Source organism: Phoca vitulina, unplaced genomic scaffold (assembly GCF_004348235.1).
Source record: "Phoca vitulina isolate PV1807 unplaced genomic scaffold, GSC_HSeal_1.0 scaffold15, whole genome shotgun sequence".
In the NCBI taxonomy this organism is placed as follows: domain Eukaryota; kingdom Metazoa; phylum Chordata; class Mammalia; order Carnivora; family Phocidae; genus Phoca; species Phoca vitulina.
The window spans coordinates 4,726,851-4,746,580 of NW_022589718.1; the positions used below are offsets into that span (position 1 = coordinate 4,726,851).

Genomic DNA, 19,730 nt, shown 5'->3' on the forward strand with positions numbered 1-19,730 from the left:
TCTCTGAGACTCGTAAGTTTTACTATTAGATGTCGGGGTGTTGACCTTGAAAATCTCTTTTAATAATGGTGTATTTTGACTATTGGTTTTTAAAGTAATTATTGATGTAATTAGATTAATATGTACCTTCTCTGTTACAGTTTTCTATTTGTTGGCCTTGTTTTTCATTTATATTTTGTCTTCCATTCTTTTTCTGTTTTTTTTTTTTCTGTTTTGAATTTAGCATTTTATAGAATTCAATTTTTACTTTTCTCTCAATAAATCAACTATACTTAGAAATTTTTATGGGTGGTATAAGTACTTTGTAACAGAGTATTCCCAGTACCTCCCTCTCATGCCTTATATTTCTGTAATTAATTTCTCTTACCTATAAGATATTAATCACCAAATACAATGTTGCCATTATTTTAATCAAGTTGTTATTTCTTAAATTAATTAAGAATAAGAAAAATTAAAAAATTATTTTACCTTCTTTTATTCATTCTCTTTTACTCTTTTTTTTTTTTTTTTTTTTTTAGTGTCTAATCTATATCAGTACTTTCTGAAGCATTTCTTGCAAAGCAGGTACACTTGTGAAAAGGTTTCTGAAAGTTTGTTTGTTTGAGATAGTTTAATTTCTCCTTCTCTTTTGAATAATAATTTTAATGGATACACATTAAAGGTGGGTATTTGTTTTTCCTTCAACATTTTAAATATTTCATTCCATTTTCCTCTTGCTTTCATGATTTCTGAAGAGAAGTCCAATGTAATTCTCTCCCTTGCTCTTCTATAGATAAGGTTTTGGGGGTTTTTTTCTAGTTTTTTCAAGATTTTCTCTTCATTTTTTATTTTCCACAGTTTGAATATATTATTTCTACATGGATTTTTGAAATATTTACCTTGCTTGGTATTCTCTGAAGTTCCTCGATTTGAGGTTTTGTGTCTATCATTAATGTTGGGAAATTTTGCTTCAAATATTTTTCTGTCCTTTCTTTTTTCTCCTTCTGGTATTCCCATGACATGCATGTTATATCTTTTTTAGTTGTCTTACACTTCTTGGATATTCTGTTATGTCTTTTTTATTATTTTTTGCTCTTTAGATTTCAGTTTTGGAATTTTCTAATGACATGTCCTCAAGTTCACTGATTATTTCTTTGGTTGTATACACATGAGCCCATCAAAAGAATTCATTTCTTCTATAGCGCTTTTGATTTCTGGCATTTTAAATATTTTTTTTAAAGTTTCTAGCTCTCTGCTTGCTTTACCCATCTGTTCTTTTATGTCGTCTACTTTCCCCTAGTACACTAACCATGGTTCTTTTAGACCTCTAGTCTGATAATTCCAACATATCTACCCTATCTATCTGACCCTCACCTTGTTCTATTTCTTCAAATTGTGATTTTTGTCTTTAGTATGGCTTGTAACCATACAGAAATGATCCATTTATTTCTATCAAGGAACAAAATTCACTGCTTGCTAGAAGAAGATTATACAGAGGTATGGTCCTTGCAAGTTAACATCAGATATTACTCTCTTAAGTTACATAAAAACATTATACGCAAACAATGAATCATAGAATACTACATCAAAAACTAATGATGTAATGTATGGTGATTAACATAACATAATAAAATTCAAAAAAAGTAATGCTGCAAAGAAAGAAAAAAAAGTGGAGTTAGAAAGGTTACAGTAATACTAGCTTTTAGACTAATAATTGTTTTTTTAAACTATTAGTTTCTTAGCCAGTAGAAAATAAAAATTAGAGTTATAATTGTTACAATAATTTTAGCTTTGAAAAATACACATGTATTTACCTTTATTGAGATCTTTATTTTTTCATATAACTTTATAATTATAATATACTTTATAATTATATATTATATATAATTATAATAACTTTATAATTATAATATACTGCCCTTTCCAAATCACCTTGCGAGACTCCATTGACCATTTCTTGCAGGGCTGCTATAGTAATAATGATTTCCCTAACTCTTCCTTATTTGGGAATTATTTAATTTCTCCCTTACATTTAAAGAACATTTTGCCAAATATAGGATTCTTGTTTGACAGGTGGTTTTTGTTTGTTTCTTCTTTCTTTCTTTCTTTCTTTCTTCTTTCTTTCTTTCTTTCTTCTTTCTTTTTTCTTTTTTTTCTTTTTTTCTAGTAGCACTTTGAATATATCAGCCATCCCCCTGCTGGTTTCCAAAGTTTCTTTTTTTTTTTTAATTTTATTTTATTATGTTATGTTAGTCACCATACAATACATCATTAGTTTTTGATGTGGTGATCCACGATTCATTGTTTTCATATAACACCCAGTGCTCCATGCAGTATATGCCCTCCTTAATACCCATCACTGGGCTAACCCATCCCCCACCCCCCTCCCCTCTAAAACCCTCAGTTTGTTTCTCAGAGTCCATAGTCTCTCATGATTCATCTCTCCCTCCGATTTCCCTCCCTTCATTTTTCCCTTCCTTCTCCTAATGTCCTCCATGCTATTCCTTATGTTCCACAGATAAGTGAAACCATATGCTAATTGACTTTCTCTGCTTGACTTCTTTCACCTACCATAATCTCCTCCAGTCCCATCCAAGTTGATGTAAAAGTTGGGTATTCATCCTTTCTGGTGGCTGAGTAATATTCCATTGTATATATGGACCACATCTTCTTTATCCATTCATCTGTTGGAGGACATCTCAGCTTTTTCCAGTTTGGTTATTGTGGACATTGCTGCTATGAACATTGGGGTGCATATGGCCCTTATTTTCACTACATCTGTGTCTTTGGGGTAAATACCCAGGAGTGCAATTGCTGGGTCATAGGGCACCTCTATTTTTAATTTTTTGAGACACTTCCACACTATTTTCCAAAGTAGCTGTACCAACTTGCATTCCCACCAACAGGGTAGGAGGGATCCCTTTTCTCCACAACTTCTCCAACATTTGTTTCTTGCCCTGTCAATTTTTGCCATTCTAACTGGTTTAAGGTGGTATCTCAATGTGGTTTTGATTTGAATTTCCCTGATGGCTAATGATGATGAACATTTTTTCATATGTCTGTTAGCCATTTGTATGTCTTCTTTGGAGAAGTGTCTGTTCATGTCTTCTGCCCATTTTTTGACTTGACTATTTGTTTTTTGGGTGTTGAGTTTGAGAAGTTCTTTATAGATCTTGGATACCAGCCCTTTATCTGTAGTGTCATTTGCAAATATCTTCTCCCATTCTGTGGGTTGCCTCTTTGTTTTGTTGACTGTTTCCTTTGCTGTGCAGAAGCTTTTTATCTTGATGAAGTCCCAAAAGTTCATTTTTGCCTTTGTTTCAATAGCCTTTGGAGATGTATCTTGAAAGAAGTTGCTGTGGCCAATGTCAAAGAGCTTACTCCCTATGTTCTCCTCTAGGATTTTAATGGATTCCTGTCTCACATTGAGGTTTTTCATCCATTTTGAGTTTATCTTTGTGTATGGTGTTAGAGAATGGTCGAGTTTCATTCTTCTGCATGTGGCTGTCCAATTTTCCCAGCACCATTTATTGAAGAGACTGTCTTTTTTCCATTGCATGTTTTTTCCTGCTTTGTCAAAGATTATTTGACCATAGAGTTGAGGGTCCATATCTGGGTTCTCTATTTTGTTCCATTGGTCTATATGTCTGTTTTTGTGCCAGTACCATGCTGTCTTGGTGATCACAGCTTTGTAATATAGCTTGAAATCTGGCAACGTGATGTCCCCAGCTTTGTTTTTCTTTTTCAACATTTCCTTGGTGATTTGGGGTCTTTTCTGACTCCATACAAATTTTAGGCTTGTTTGTTGCAGCACTTTGAAAAACATCATTGGAATTTTGATCGGGATGGCATTGAAGGTATAGATTGTTCTGGGTAGCATAGACATTTTAATAATGTTTATTCTTCCGATCCATTGAGCATGGAATGTTTTTCCATCTTTTTGTGTCTTCTTCAATTTCTTTCATGAGTGTTCTGTAGTTCCTAGAGTATAGATCCTTTACCTCTTTGGTTAGGTTTATTCTGAGGTATCTTATGGTTTTTGGTGCTATTGTAAATGGAATCATTTCTCTAATTTCTCTTTCTACAGTTGCATTGCTAGTGTACAAGAAAGCAACTGATTTCTGTGCATTGATTTTGTATCCTGCCACATTACTGAATTGCTGGATGAGTTCTAGTAATTTGGGGGTTGAATCTTTTGGGTTTTCCACGTAAAGTATCATGTCATTTGCGAAGAGAGATAGTTTGATTTCTTCTTTGCCAATTTGAATAATTGTATTTCTTTTTGTTGTCTAATTGCTGTTGCTAGGACTTATAGTACTATGTTGAACAATAGTGCTGAGAGTGGGCATCCTTGACGTGTTCCTGATCTTAAGGGAAGGGCTCTCAGCTTTTCCCCATTGAGGATGATATTTGCTGTGGGTTTTTCATAGATGGATTTTATGAACTTGAGGAATGTTCCCTCTATCCCTATACTCTGAAGAGTTTTAATCAGGGAAGGATGCTGTATTTTGTCAAATGCTTTTTCTGCATCAATTGAGAGGACCATATGTTTTTTCTCTCTCCTCTTATTAATGTGTTCTATCACATTGATTGATTTGTGAATGTTGAACCACCCTTGCATCCTGGGGATAAATCCCACTTGGTCGTGATGGATGATCCTTTTAATGTATTGTTGGATCCTGTTAGCTAGGATTTTGTTGAGGATTTTAGAATCCATATTCATCAGGGATATTGGTCTGAAATTTTCCTTTTTGATGGGGTCTTTGCCTGGTTTAGGGATTAAGGTAATGCTGGTCTCATAGAATGAGTCTGGAAGCATTCCTTCTGTTTCTATTTTTTGAAACAGCTTCAGGAGAATAGGTATTATTTCTTCTTTGAATGTTTGGTAGAATTCCCCAGGGAATCCATCAGGCACAGGACTCTTGTTTTTTGGGAGATTTTTGATCACTGCTTCAATCATGTTACTGGTTATTGGCCTATTCAGGTTGTCAATTTCTTCCTGCTTCAGTCTTGGGAGTTTATATGTTTCCAGGAAGGCCTCCATTTCATCCAGATTGCTCAGTTTATTGGCATATAGTTGTTGATAATAATTTCTAATAATTGTTTCTATTTCCTTGGTGTTAGTCATGATCTCTCCCATTTCATTCATCATTTTATTAATTTGGGTCATTTCTCTTTTATTTTGGATAAGTCTGGCCAGTGGTTTATTGATCTTATTAATTCTTTCCAAGAACCAGCTTCTAGTTTTGTTGATCTGATCTACCGTGTTTCTGGTTTCTAATTCATTGATCTCTGCTCTAATCTTAATTATTTCTCTTCTAAAGAAAATCAACAAAGAACAAGAGCTTTGAATGACACACTGGACCAGATGGACCTCATAGATATATGCAGAACATTCCATTCTAAAGCAACAGAATACTCATTCTTCTTGAGCGCACATGGAACTTTCTCCAGAATAGACCACATACTGGGTCACAAATCAGGACTCAACCGACACCAAAAGGTTGAGATTATTCCTGCATATTCTCAGACCATAATGCCTTAAAACTGGAACTCAATCACAAGAAAAACTTTGGCAGAAATTCGAACACTTGGAAGCTAAAGACCACTCTGCTCAAGAATGTTTGGGTCAACCAGGAAATCAAAGAAGAACTTAAACAATTCATGGAAACCTATGAGAATGAAAACACATCAGTCCAAAACCTATGGGATACTGCAAAGGCAGTCCTAAGGGGGAAATACATAGCCATCCAAGACTCACTCAAAAATTAGAAGAATCCTAAATTCTCCAACTAACTCTACACCTTAAAGAACTAGAGAAAAAGCAACAAATGATGGTTTCCAAAGTTTCTCATGAGAAAGCTGCTTATAATCTTACTTAGGATCTCTTGTATGTGACAAGTTACTTCCCTTGCTGCTTTCTAAATTCTCTCTCTGCTTTTGGCTTTTAAAGTTTGATTATAATATGCACCAGTGTGAGCCATTTTAAGTTCATCTTACTTGAAGTTTGTGAGCTTTCAGATGTTTGAATTCATGTTATTCATTGAATTTGGGAAGTTTTCAGTAATTATTTCTTCATATATCCTCTCTTCTGAAATGCAAAAGGGAGCTCTTCAAGTTTAAAAATAGAAACTAACAACATGAAAACATGTAAAAGCATAAAAGCTACTGTAAAAATTAAAATATATTCAAATTCATAATACTCTAATATTGCATTGTTAACATGTAAATCACTTTAAACTCTTTTATAAAAGTTAAGAGACACAAGTTTTAAAATTAGGGCATCTGGGTGGCTCAGTTGGTTTAGTGTCTGCCTTTGGCTCAGGTCATGTTCTTACAATCCTGCTTCTCCCTCTCTCTCTGCGCCTCCTACCTGCTCATGCTCTCTCTCTCTCCCTCTCAAAAATAAATAAATAAATAAATAAATAAATAAATAAATAAATAACAATTCTTTAAAAGAAAAATATTAAAAGTAACTAGATACAAAAATGTGTTAATGAATACACCATATAAAATGATGGAAATTTTGGCATCAATTACACAAAATGTGGGGGAAGGAGAAATTAAAGTGTAGAATATTTGTATAAGGTCAAAGTTGGGTTGTTATCAGCTTAAAATAGACTGTTCTATCTACAAAATATTTTACGTAAGCCTCATGATAGCCCAAATAAAAAACCTGTAGTTAGGGGCTTATGCAGTTGGTGACTCACTAAAGAGAAGGAGAAAGTAATCAAAGCATAAAAGTATTTTTTTAAAAAATCAAATCACAAAGGAGAACAGCAAGAGAGGAAAAACAGAACAAAGAAACCACCAGAAAATAGGGAAAACAAAGGTAATAGTAAATCCTTACTAACCCATAATTACTTTAAATATAAATTAATTGAATTTTTATTAAAATACAACATGAAATGATATGCTGCCTACAATGATTTACTTTACTTTTAAGGACACACATAGGCTTAATGTGGAGGAACGGAAAGAGATTTCCCATGCAAATGGTAACTAAAAGACAGTAGTGTGGCTATACTTATATCAGAGAAAACATACTTTAGCAAAACTTGTCAAAAAAGACAAGAAGGTCACTATATAATGATAAAAGAATCAATTCATCAAGAGAATATAAAAATTGTAATAGATATGCACCTGAATTCCAAACATCTAAATATATAAAAGAAATGTGAACAAAACTGAAGGGAGAAATAGACAGTGACATAGTAGTAGGAAGGAAACAAGGAAACATTTTACTGGTGGAGAGTGGAACTTAATTAGTGGGTGAGAACTCTTAGCTTTATGCATTTTAATTGTTTGAATTTTACAAAATTTTATTTACTTGTTTTACTTTAAAATGAAAATTAATACTAAACTATTAAATGTAAAAGCACAATAACATGTAAATTCCATAGATGTAAACCTCTAGAATTGCAAGTTTATTATAAAGTTTTATTTTATTGTTCATTTTTAATATTTTTTGCAACTATTTTATTTTATTTTGGAAAATGTGTTCACTTAAAAATGAAATACAAATGACTGGTCACCAAAGTAAAATTTTGAAAAGGGGATTAAGTTAAGAAATTAAAGTGGCCAAGTCAATTGATAGTAATTTTATTACAATATTTTGTGTAGAAATTAAAGTGTAGGTATAGAAAATGCAGAAGTGGTGGTAGCAAATGTTTAAAAAATAACTAAATGAGATAGTTTTAGAAATTCTAAATTCATCCAATGTTGTACTCTTATTTATTGTACTCATAATTTATTGAATCCTATTTATTAAAAATGATTGGGGAAAGGCAAAGTACTTATCAAAAACAGTCAATATATAGGGGTCATAAATATACTATCATATAAGTAGTGATTTTGTCATTGACCATTATGTTGTCAAAATTTTCACTATTTTTTCTAACATTTCTCATACAGTATTAATAAACTTAGAAAAATAGTGATTTTGTTCTTTTGAAGATATACATAAGATATAAAAACTAACACAATTTATAGTAATTATATGGCTTTTTTTGTTTGTTTGTTTCAGATATGTAATAATTTGGGTAATTGTCATTGCTTTCCTGGCTATAGGCCTCCATATTGTGAATTCCAGATTGGTTCACCAGGGGGAAGTATTGATGATGGAAATGTTCAGAAATCTGGTGAGTAGAAATTAAAATTTTAAAAAATAGATGTTCTTTATGAAATACTTAAAGAACTATAATGCTGAGTCAAATCTTTCATGATCACCTGAGTAATTAAAAGAGTTATCTTGAATAGTGGCTTTAATTAATTAGTGTTACACAATATTTGTAATGAGATTTTCTCAGATACTTACTTTTCATCAACTTAGTGAAATAAGTTAGAAGACCATCCTCAGGTTTTAATAGTGTCAAAGCAAGAAATAAGATGTGAACTTAATGAATAAATATTATATGTGCTTTGACTGCTCCACCAATAAACTGTCCCTCTTCTCTCTCTTCTTGTGCCTCCATATTCCCTGATACACAACAATACTTAACTTAGGCCAGTTAATAACCCTACAATGGCCTCTAAGTGCACAAGGGGAAGGAAAAATCACATGTCTTTGAATTTAAATCAAAAGCCCCAGATGATTAAGCTTAGTAAAGAAGACATATTGAAAGCCAAGATAGGCCAAAGCTAGGCCTCTAGCACCAGTTAGCCAGGTTAAGCATGCAAATTTTTGAAGAAAATTAAAAGTGCTAATCCATAAACATACAAATAATAAAAAAGCAAAATAGCCTTACTGCTGATATGGAAAAAGTTTTAGTAGTCTGGATAGAAGATCAAACCAGCCAGAACATTCCTTTAAGCCAAAGCTCAATCCAGAACAAGGCCCTAATTCTCAATTCTACAAATGCCAAGAGAGGTGAGGAAACTGAAGAAGAAAAATTGGAAAGTAGCAGAGGTTGGTTCATGATGTTTAAGGAAAGAAGCCATCTCCATAATATAAAAGTGCAAAGTGAAGCAGCAAGTGCTGCTGTAGAAATTGCAGCAAGTTAGCCAGAAAATCTAGCTAAGATAACTAATGAATGTGACTACACTAAACAATCTATTTTCAATGTAGACAAAACAGTCTTCTATTGAAAGAAAATGCTGTCTATTAATCTCATAGCTAGAGAGGAAAAGTCAATGCCTGGCTTCAAAGCTTCAAAGGGCAGTCTGAGTCTCTGCTGTTAGGGGCTTATGCAGTTGGTGACTGAGTTGAAGTCAATGCTCATTTACCATTCTTAAAATCCAAAAACCTTAAGAATTATGCTAAATCTACTCTGCATGTATGTCCTCTATAAATGGAACAGAAAAGTTGGGTGACAGCACATCCATTTACAGCACGGTTTACTGAATATTTTAAACACACTGTTGAAGCCTGCTGCTGAGAAAAATAGATGTTTTTCAAAATAACATTGCTCCTTGACAATGCATCTGGTCCCCTAAGAGCTCTGATGGAGATGTACAATAAAATTAATGTTGTTTTTATGCCTGCTAACAAAACATTAATTCTAAAGCCCATAGATGAAGGAGTAATTTTAACTTTCAAGTCCTATTACTTAGGAAATGCACTTCATAAATCTATGGCAGCTATAGATAGTGATTCCTCTGATAGATCTGGGCAAAGGAAATTGAAAATTTTCTGGAAAGGATTCACCATTTTAAATGCAATTAAGAGCATTTGTGATTCGTGGGGAGAGGCCAAAATATCAACATTAACAGGAGTTTAGAACAAGTTGATTCCAACCCTTATGGATGACTTTGAGTGATTCAAGACTGGTGGAGGAAGTAATTGCAGACGTGGTAAGAAAATTAGATTAGAAGTGGTACCTGAAGATGTGACTGAATCACTGCAATCTCATCATAAAACTAACAGATGAGGAGTTGCTTCTTATGGATGAGCAAAGAAAATGGTTTCTTGAGATAGAATCTACTCCTGGTGAAGGTACTGCGAAGATTGTTGAAATGACAGCAAAGGATTTAGAATATTACATAAACTTGGTTCATAAAGCAGGGTTTCAATTTTTAAAGGAGGTATACTATAGGTAAAAATGCTATCAAACAACATCACATGTTACAAAGAATCATTCATGAAAGGAAGAGTCAATCAATGCAACAAATTTCATTGTTGTCTTATTTTAACAAAATGCCACAGCCATCCTAGCCTTCAGCAACCACCACCCTGATCAGTCAGCAGCCGTCAACTTTGAGGCAAAACTCTCCACCTGCAAAAATATTATGACTCGCTGAAAGCTCAGATGATGCTTAACACTTTTCAGCAATAATATGTTTTTACATTAAGGTATTTACAATGTTTTTGTAATGATAATGCACACTTAATAGACTACAATATACTGCAAACATAACTTTTATATACACTGGGAAACTGGAAGATTAACTTGCTTTATTGTGATATTTGCTTTATTGTGGTGGTATGGAACTGAACCTGCAATATCTTTTGAGGAATGCCTGTATTGTAATTCCAGAGTAAACACTAGGAAAACAATTCAAAATTTTTAGAAAAAAATAAAAGAATTAAAATTCCACCAATTAATAAAATGAAGCCTAGAGGGAAAAGAACATTAGACAAATAGAATAACTAAATAAATATAAATCCAATAATAATAATTTAACTAAATATCTATCAAGTAAACATTCAATTTAAAAGCACTTGCTCAGGCTTTCCAAGATAGTGGTATAGGAATACCCAGAACTCAACTGGTAAGCATCCTTCACCCCATACACTCTCCAGCTGCCTTGCTAAAGTGAGTGGGTATACACAATCCACACAGGAGACACCACTTGATCTCCTAGCCTGGTAGCCAAGAGTGTTAGCATTCCAGAAGTCCATGGGGCTATAACAATCAGAAAGAGTTTTTGGCAGACCACTATCACTATAAGGATACTGCACAAAGAGCAGCCTGAAACACAATCCCAGTCTTCCTATGCAGAGGCCTATTTAGTTAGCCTGGAGGTTAGGCCTGAGGGACAGTCTTCAAGTTTTCCACAAATGTAGAAATACATTTTTTACAATGTATTTTTAAAAAATATTAAAAAAGACAAACCTTTAACTATATTAACTGAATAAAAGAGAAAGAAATCAAATAAAATCAGAAATGAAAGAGGAGACATTACAACAGATACCACAGAGTAGCAAAATTTATTTATTTATTATTTATTTAATTAATTTGCATGTGGTTATCCAGTTTTCCCCTAAATGACATTTTGAGAAGACTATCCTTTCCCCATTGAGTATTTTTGGGTCTCTTGTCAAATATTACTTGACCATATATGCAGGGGTTTATTTCTGGGCTCTCAATTCTGCTCCATTGTTCTACATGTCTATTTTTATGCCAGTACTATACTGTTTTGATTACTATAGCTTTGTAGTATAGTTTGAAATCAGAGAGTGTGATGCCTCCAGCTTTTGGTCTTCTTTTTCTGGGTCACTTTTGCTCTTCAGGGTCTTCTACAACTCCAAACAAACTTTAATTGTTTTTTGTATTTCTGTGAAACTTTGGTAGGGATTTCATTGAACCTATGGATGACTTTGAGTAGTATGGACATTTTAACAATTTTAATTCTTTCAATCCATGAACATGGGACACATTTCCATTTGTTTGTCTCTTCTTCAATTTCTTTCATTAAGTTCAGTGTACAGATAGTTCACCTCATTGGTTAAATTTATTCCTAAATATTTTAATTTTTTTGATGTTATTGTGAATGGAATTGTTTTTTTGTTTTTTTGTTGCTGTTGTTGTTTTTTGCCTTCAGATGTTTCATCATACATGTAAGAAGCACAACTGTTTTCTGGATGTTGATTTGGTATCTTGCAACTTCATTGAATTTGTTGGGTAGATACAATTTTTTTCGTAGTGTCTTTAGTATTTTCTATACATAGGATCATATTATCTGCAAAGATAATTTTTCTTCTTCCTTACTGATTTGGGTACTATTTATATCTTTATCTTGCCTGATTACTATAAATGGGAATTCCAATACTATGTTGAACAAGAGTTATCTTATTTTTCATCTCAGATGAAAATCTTTCAAAATTTTACCATTGAGTATAAATATTAGCTGTGGACTTGTATATGGCCTTTATTATGATGTGGTATCATAAAAATTTGTTAAGAGTTTTTATCAGGAAAAGATGTTATATTTTGTTAAGTGCTTTTTGTGCATTTATCGAGATGATCATATGATTCGTATCTTTTTATCTTTCATTCAATTTATGTGGTGTTTCACATTTATTGATTTATATATGTTGAATCATCTCAGATAAATCCTACTTTCTCATGATCAATTATCTTTTTGATGTGTTGTTGAATTTGGTTTGGTAATATTTTGTTAAGAATTTTTGCATCTAACCAAATGGAAGGCCATTTGTTAAACCCTAATTGAAATTTGACTGAAACAGAAATTAAATTGTATTAGGACATTAAGATTTTAGAGTATCTCTATTACTACAGCTATTATATTAACAAATATTAACCCAACTATAACACTGCATGTTAACTATACTGGATATAAAATTGAAAAAAAAAAAAAGAAGTAAAAAAAAAGAATTTTTGTGTCTATATTTATAACATATTTGTCTGTAATTTTCTTTTCTTGTGGTATCCTTATCTGATTTTGGTATCAGGGTAATGCTGTTCTTGCAGATGAGTTTGAGAGTGTCTTCTCTTCAATTTTTGAAAGTGCTTGAGAAAGATTGTTGTTAATCTTTCTTTAAATATTTGTTAACATTCCCCAAAAACAATCTGGTTTGGGGATTTTCTGTTTTGGGAGTTTTTGATTACTGATTCATCTCCATACTCTTATTGGTCTGTTCAGATTTTCTATTTTTCATGTTTCATTCTTGATAGATTATATGTTTATAGGAATTTATCCATTTCATCTAGGTTATCCAGTTTGTTTGGCTAAAATTATTCATAGTAGTGTCTCATGATTCTTTGCATTTCTGTGGTATCTGTTGTAATGTCTCCTCTTTCATCTCTGATTTTATTTGATTTCTTTCTCTTTTCTTGAGTTAGTATAGTTAAAGTTTGTCTTTTTTAATATTTTTTAAAAATCAGGTCTTAGCTTCATTGATTTTTTTCTGTTGTGTTTCTAGTCTCTATTTCATTTACTTTTGCTTTGATGTTGGTTATTTCCTTCCTTCTTCTAACTTTGAGCTTAGTTTTTTTTTTTTTCCTAGCTCCATGAGGTATAAAATTAGGTAATTTATTTCCATCTTTCCTTCTTTTATTAATTTCTAGTTTCATACTATTGTGATTGGAAAAGATACTTGGTATGATTAAGGAACTTTTGTGCACTGTTGGTGGGAATGTAAATTGGTACAGCCACTGTGGGAAACAGTATGGAAGTTCCTCAAAAATTTAAAAATAGGAGTACCATAGGATCCAATAATTCCACTACTGGGTATTTACCCAAAGAAAATGAAAACAATAATTTAAAAAGAAGTATGCACCCCTATGTTTATTTCAACATTATTTACAACAGTCAAGATAATGGAAGCCACCAAAGTGTCCATCTATAGACAAATGTGGTATATATATGTGTGTGTGTGTGTATATATATATACACACACACACACACACACACACACACACACACACAGACAATGGAATATTACTCAGCCATAAAAAAGAATGAAATCTTGACATTTGCAATGACATGGATGGAGCTACAAAGTATTATGCTAAGTGAAATAAGTCAGTCAGAGAAAGACAAATACCATATGATTTCACTCATATGTGGAATTTAAGAAACAAAACAAATGGGCAAAGGGTTGGGGGAAGAGAGGAGGCAAACCAAGAAACAGACTCTTAACTATGGAGAACAAACTGATGGTCACCAGAAGGGAGGTTGGTGGGGGGTTGGGTAAAATAGGTGATGGGGATTAAGGAGTGTACTTGCTGAGATGAGCATTATGGAAGTGTTGAATCACTATATTATACAAACGAAATTAAATATTACACTGTATGTTAACTAACTGTAATTTAAATAAAAATTTTAGTAAAAGACAAATCGATAAGGATGATTTTATTCTTCTTAAACTTGCTAAGACATGTTTTGTGACCTATCATGTGATCTACCCTGAAGAATATGTGCACTAGAAGAGAATATGTATTCTGTTGCTTTTGGATAGAAGTTTCTGTATGTGTCTGTTAGGTCCCTTTAGTCTACAGTATGATTCAGGTCAGTTTCCTTGTTGATTATCTGAAGGATCTATTCATTTCTGAAAGAAGAATATTGTGGTCCTCTACTATTATTATATTGTTTTCTATTTCTCCCTTCAGACCTGTTACAATTTGCTTAATATATTCAGGTGTTCTGATGTTGGGTGCATACATAAATATTTATAATTGCCATATCTTCTTGATTAATTGATCCCTTAGCATTATATAATAACTTTCTATGTTTCTTGCTACTGTTTTTGGCTTAAAGTCTACTTTGTCTGATTTCAGTATAGCTACTTCTGCTCTCTTTTAGTTTCCACTTGCATGGAATATATTTTGCCATCTCCTTACTTTGAATCTATGTATGTCATTGAAGCTGAAGTGAGTCTTTTGTAGGCAGCATATAGTTGAGTCTTATTTTTTATCCATTCAGCCACTCTATGCCTTTTATTTATTTATTATTTTTAAAGATTTATTTATTTGAGAGAGAGAATGCATGTGAGCAAAGGGAGGGGGGAAAGGAGAGGGAGAGAATCTCAAGCAGACTCCCCACTGAGTGCAGAGTCTGACATGAGATTCGATCTCACGACCCTGAGATCATAACCTGAATGGAAATCAAGAGTCAGATACTTAACCGACTAAACCACCCAAGTGCCCCACTCTGTGTCTTTAAATTGGCTTATCCATTAACGCTAAGAATAATTATTGATAAATAAGGACTTACTAATGTCATCTTATTGTTTTCTGGCTGTTTTACAGTTCCATTTTTCTTTTATTCCTTTTTTGATGTCTTCCTTTATATACTGATGATTTTCTTCTCTTTATCTTTTTTGTTTCTATTGTAGATTTTTTCTTCGTGGTTCTTATGAGATTTACACTATAAAACATAAAACATAAGGTAAAAACATTATAAAACAAATAAAATATATATTATTCTGATAACAGTTCAATCTTGATCATATACAAAACCAATATTCTTTTATTCCCCCTTTTATGTTTTTGATGTCAAAATTTATATTTTTTATTGTGTATCCATTAAAAATTGGTGGAACTATAACTATTTTTAATACTTTCTGTCCTTTAACCTTTATTCTAGAGTTAACTAGTTAGCACATTATTAGGGTATTTTGAATCTGACTACATACTTATCTTTGCCAATGTATATTTTCTTATGTTTATATGTTACTAATTAGCATTCATTTGTTTCAGCTTGAATAAAACCTTTCAGCATTTCTTATAAGGCAGATTTAGTGTTGATAAATTTCCTCAGCTTTTGTTTATTAAGGGAAAATCTTCATCACACCTTCAATTCACAAGGACAACTTTGCTGGTTAAAGTATTCTTAGTTGGCAGTTTCTTACTTTTAGTATTTTCAATATGTCATCCCATTCTCTCCTGGCCTGAGGTATCTGCTGAGAAACCCACTGATAGCCTTATAGGGATTTTCTTATCCGAGAGAGATTTTTTTCTCTTGCCTTTAAAATTCTTTCTTTTTGGTTTTAGACAGTTTTGTTATTAATTTTCTTGGAGAAGAACATTTTGGATTGAAATTTTGAGGTGACCTATTTGTTTTATGAACTTGGATGTCCAAATCTTTCCCGAAGTTTGGGAATTTCTCAGCCATTATTTCTTTAAATAAGCTTTCCATTCCTTTCTCCCCCTCTTCTTCTTCCAGGAATCCAATGTGTACATTATGTATTTTCATGTTGTTCCATAACTTCCACAGGCTTTCTTGATTCTTCCTTCTTTTTTTCTTTTTGCACTTCTGATTAAATAATTTCAACTGATCTTTCTTCTAGATCACTCTTTCTCTTTTCAGCTTGTTCAGGTTTGCTCTTGAAGCTCTCTATACTGAATTATTTACTCTAGTAATTATATACTTCAGCTATGACATTTCTAGTTTTTTTTCTTTTTTGTTTTCCTTCTCTTTGTTGAGCTTCTCATTTTGTTCTTATATTTATTTCTGGTATCATTAAATTGTTTATCTGTATTCTCTTGTAGCTCTCTGAGTATCTGTAGAGCAGCTACTTTGAAGTCTTTGTTGAGCAATTACTCGATCACCACTTCTTTTGGGACAATTATTGGAGGTTTACTATATTCCTTTGATGGAGACATTTCTTGATTCTTCAGGATCCCTGTAGCCTTGCATAGGTGTCTACACATTTGAAGATGTGGTCACCTCTTCCAGACTTTATGGAATAATTTTAAAAAGGGAAGCCTTTCACATGTGAATGGAGCACACTTGATCATGCTGTGATCCTGGGTCTAGTGACGCAAAGTACTAAGTGCAACAGCACACAGTGGCACAGGGTCCAGGGAGATATAATGTCTTTTTGGCTCAGACCACTGGGGTCTACCTTATTAACACTTGTATGGTCCTTGTGAGCACCCTATGGGGTCTATAGTTGCCGCAAGTGTTGTTTGGGTCCTAAGTGGCACTTCTAGGACCAATAGTTAGGGGCAAGTTTAAGCAGTGTTGGTGGCTAGACCAAGTGATGTGCACACATTTAACTGTAGGGCCCCGCCTCAAGTGCCTATGTAATGGCAGAGATCAGTTGGAGACACACATGTGATCAGGCCAAGGGTAGGTAGCAAGGGCCAGTGACTTTATGGACTCATGGGAAGTTGTAGTGGCTCTAGGTGTGTTTGTTCTCATGGCTTCACACTCTGCCTCCAGGTGTGCATACTTCAGTGGAGGCAGTGATGGACCTTTGGCTAAGAGGCATACAGGTGCACAGCTGGAGGGGCTATCTTCAGGTGCACTGATAAAGTATTTGTATTTAGAATATACAAACATTTATATTAAGGATACATAAAGAATCCCTGAAACAATAAAATGCAAACAACCCTACAAAAAACAGACAAAATATTTGAATTGAAACTTCATCAAGGAGGATATATAGATGACAAACAAGCACATGTAAAAAGGCCCAGTGTCATTTTAAATGGGAAAATGCAAATTAAATTAAAAATTAGATACCATTACATCTCTACAAAAATTGGTTACATTTAAAAAGCTAACTATGGTGTGAAGATAGTGTCCCATATACTGCTGTTGTAATGTAAAATTGCATAGCTTCAGAGTTTCTTAAGAAGGTAAGCATTCACCTACAATATAATCTAGTCATTTCACCTTTTACCCAAGAAATAGAATGCTTATGCAAATACAAAGCTTTGTATATAAATGTTTATAACAACTTTATTTATAGTAGATAAAATCTGGAAATAACCCCAATATAAATCAACAGGTGATTGATAAAGTATTGTATATCCAAACAATAGATTACTATTGAACGATAAAAAGGAATGAGCTATATAGTTACATGTATCAATGTGGATGAATTTCAACATTACCCTATGTGAAAAAGAAAGGCAAGATTAAAAAGAATACTGTCTAATTTTATATTAAATTGTAGTACATGCAAATTAATTTATAGTGAGGGAATGCAGATCAGTGGCTGCCTATGTGGGGGAGTGGTAGCATGATAAGATTTTAAAGGAGCAAGAGGAAACTTTAGTGGATAAGGGATATATTCATTATTTTGATTGAGGTGATGATTTCATGGGTGTATACACATAACAAAACCTATCAAATCATAAATTTCAAATATGTGTATTATTATATGTCAGAAATACCTCCAAGATGTTAAAACAACAAAATTTAAATGATAAGTGAGGCTATTCATGCTATATTTTGGTCAAATCTCAGGCACTAGTTAAACCCATTTTAATTACTTACCAAATAAAAAATTGTAAGACTTTTACACTAAATGGACAAAAGCCACAGATGTCAAACAAAACAATCTTTAAAATGTTTGCCTAAGTGGGGTATATATTTATCAATATATATTTATCAAATCTTATCCATATGTACAGCTAAAATGTTTGCATTTTATTGTATATAAAGAATATAATTAAAAAAAGAAATACCATATATATGATATATCCAAGACTCCTATCCACTGCTAATGGAAATATAATTGTTACAACCATTTAGGAAAATCATTGGAAAATTTACTAATGCTTAAAATAGGTATATGCTATGAATAAGCATTACTACTCCAAGGGCATGTATCTATTGGGAAGTATGTGTACATATGTTGACTAAAAGACATTTAGTAGAATATTCATAACAACACTATTCATTATACTCATAATTCCAAATTACTTGAATACCCATAGGGAATAGAATGCATTAATGGCTGTTATTTCTATGCAAAGATATAGCATACAGTGGTGTGAATGAACATTTTACAACTATAAACAACAATGTGCGTAAATTCCCAAATTAGGTAATAAAGAGAAAAAAAAGCAGAAAAAAAATATATCCAATATAATTCTAAGGTTTAAAATCTGTAAAAAAAATTGACTTATGCTCTTAGAGACCAAAGTAGTAATTATCTTTGGGAAGGATAACAACTGGAAGAAATCAGGTTGGGAGTTCTGACATACTGGCAATATTATGCTTCCTGGATTTGGTGTTGGTTACATGAATGTGTTTAATTTAGAAAATTCTTAGAGCTGTATAATTATGGCATACATCCATTTCTGTTTACATGATACTTCAGCAAAAATTCACTAAATAAACATAATAGAAGAAATCAAGATATTTGTAAACTTTGAAAAGAAATGATTAAAAATATCCTAAGGATTCTCTTGGATTCTGGCAGAATCTGTTTTGAGATCTGAAGAGTTTTTGCTAATTCATTGTTAATATATTCATATATTGTGTACTTTTCTGAATCATGTAATGCTTTAATTTTTAAGTATAAGAAATAACAGAAGATGTTTGTCTTTCTCTGACCGTCTTATTTCATTTAGCATTGTAGTCTCTAGTTCCATCCATATCATTGCAAATGGCAAGATTTCATTCTTTTTATGGCTGAATAATATTCCATTGCAAATATACCACATCTTTTTTTTTTTCTTTTTCATAGATACAAGAATAGGTATAGATATGAATTTTATTTAGATGCATAAAACATGAGACATTTAAAGATGATTTCCTTCAAGAAGAGAAACTATGACTTGGCAAGTGTGGGGGAAGGGGGTTTTCACAGAATATTCCTTTCTAAATTTTTAACTTAAATCCTATTAATGTGTTACTTTTAAAAAACATTGATGTCATAAATATGCTGAATATAGCAAGCAGTACTCAAAACATTTATACAGTTACTATAATTAAACAAATATACATAAAAGACAAATACGAAATGTGACAAAAGTGCCATTGTTGTTAGGGGTTATTAGCTTAAATATCCTTTTATTTTCCCCTGTAAGAGTTGGCAATATATTAAAATTTCAATTATTTATATAAATATTATATATAAAAAGATTAAAGTGAAAGAAATATAAGTTTATTTAAATATTTAGTGAAGCAAATATCCACTGATTTCTATGTTTTATTTCTAGATATAATTTTTATTAAAGAAGACTACAATGCACAGCAGAACAACTGGCTTATTCTGAGTTTCTACATTGTTCTGCCCTTTATCATAATATTCACTATTATGATCATGAAACGAAATGAAATGAGAAAATCATGCAACAGAGAGAATGCAGAATATGAAGGGTAAA

At 32.4% G+C, this 19,730-nt stretch overlaps 1 protein-coding gene across 1 annotated transcript in view; it reads left to right on the forward strand.

Annotated features, from left to right (window-relative positions):
- The window catches only part of ADAM18 (ADAM metallopeptidase domain 18), a 199,404-nt gene extending 179,675 nt beyond the window's left edge, over positions 1-19,729 (forward strand). The window contains exons 19-21 of the mRNA XM_032413217.1: positions 8,006-8,124; positions 11,364-11,377; positions 19,584-19,729. Coding sequence (XP_032269108.1) covers positions 8,006-8,124; positions 11,364-11,377; positions 19,584-19,729 — 279 coding nt within the window. The remainder of the gene's footprint in view (positions 1-8,005; positions 8,125-11,363; positions 11,378-19,583) is intronic.
- The last annotated feature ends 1 nt before the right edge of the window (position 19,730 follows it).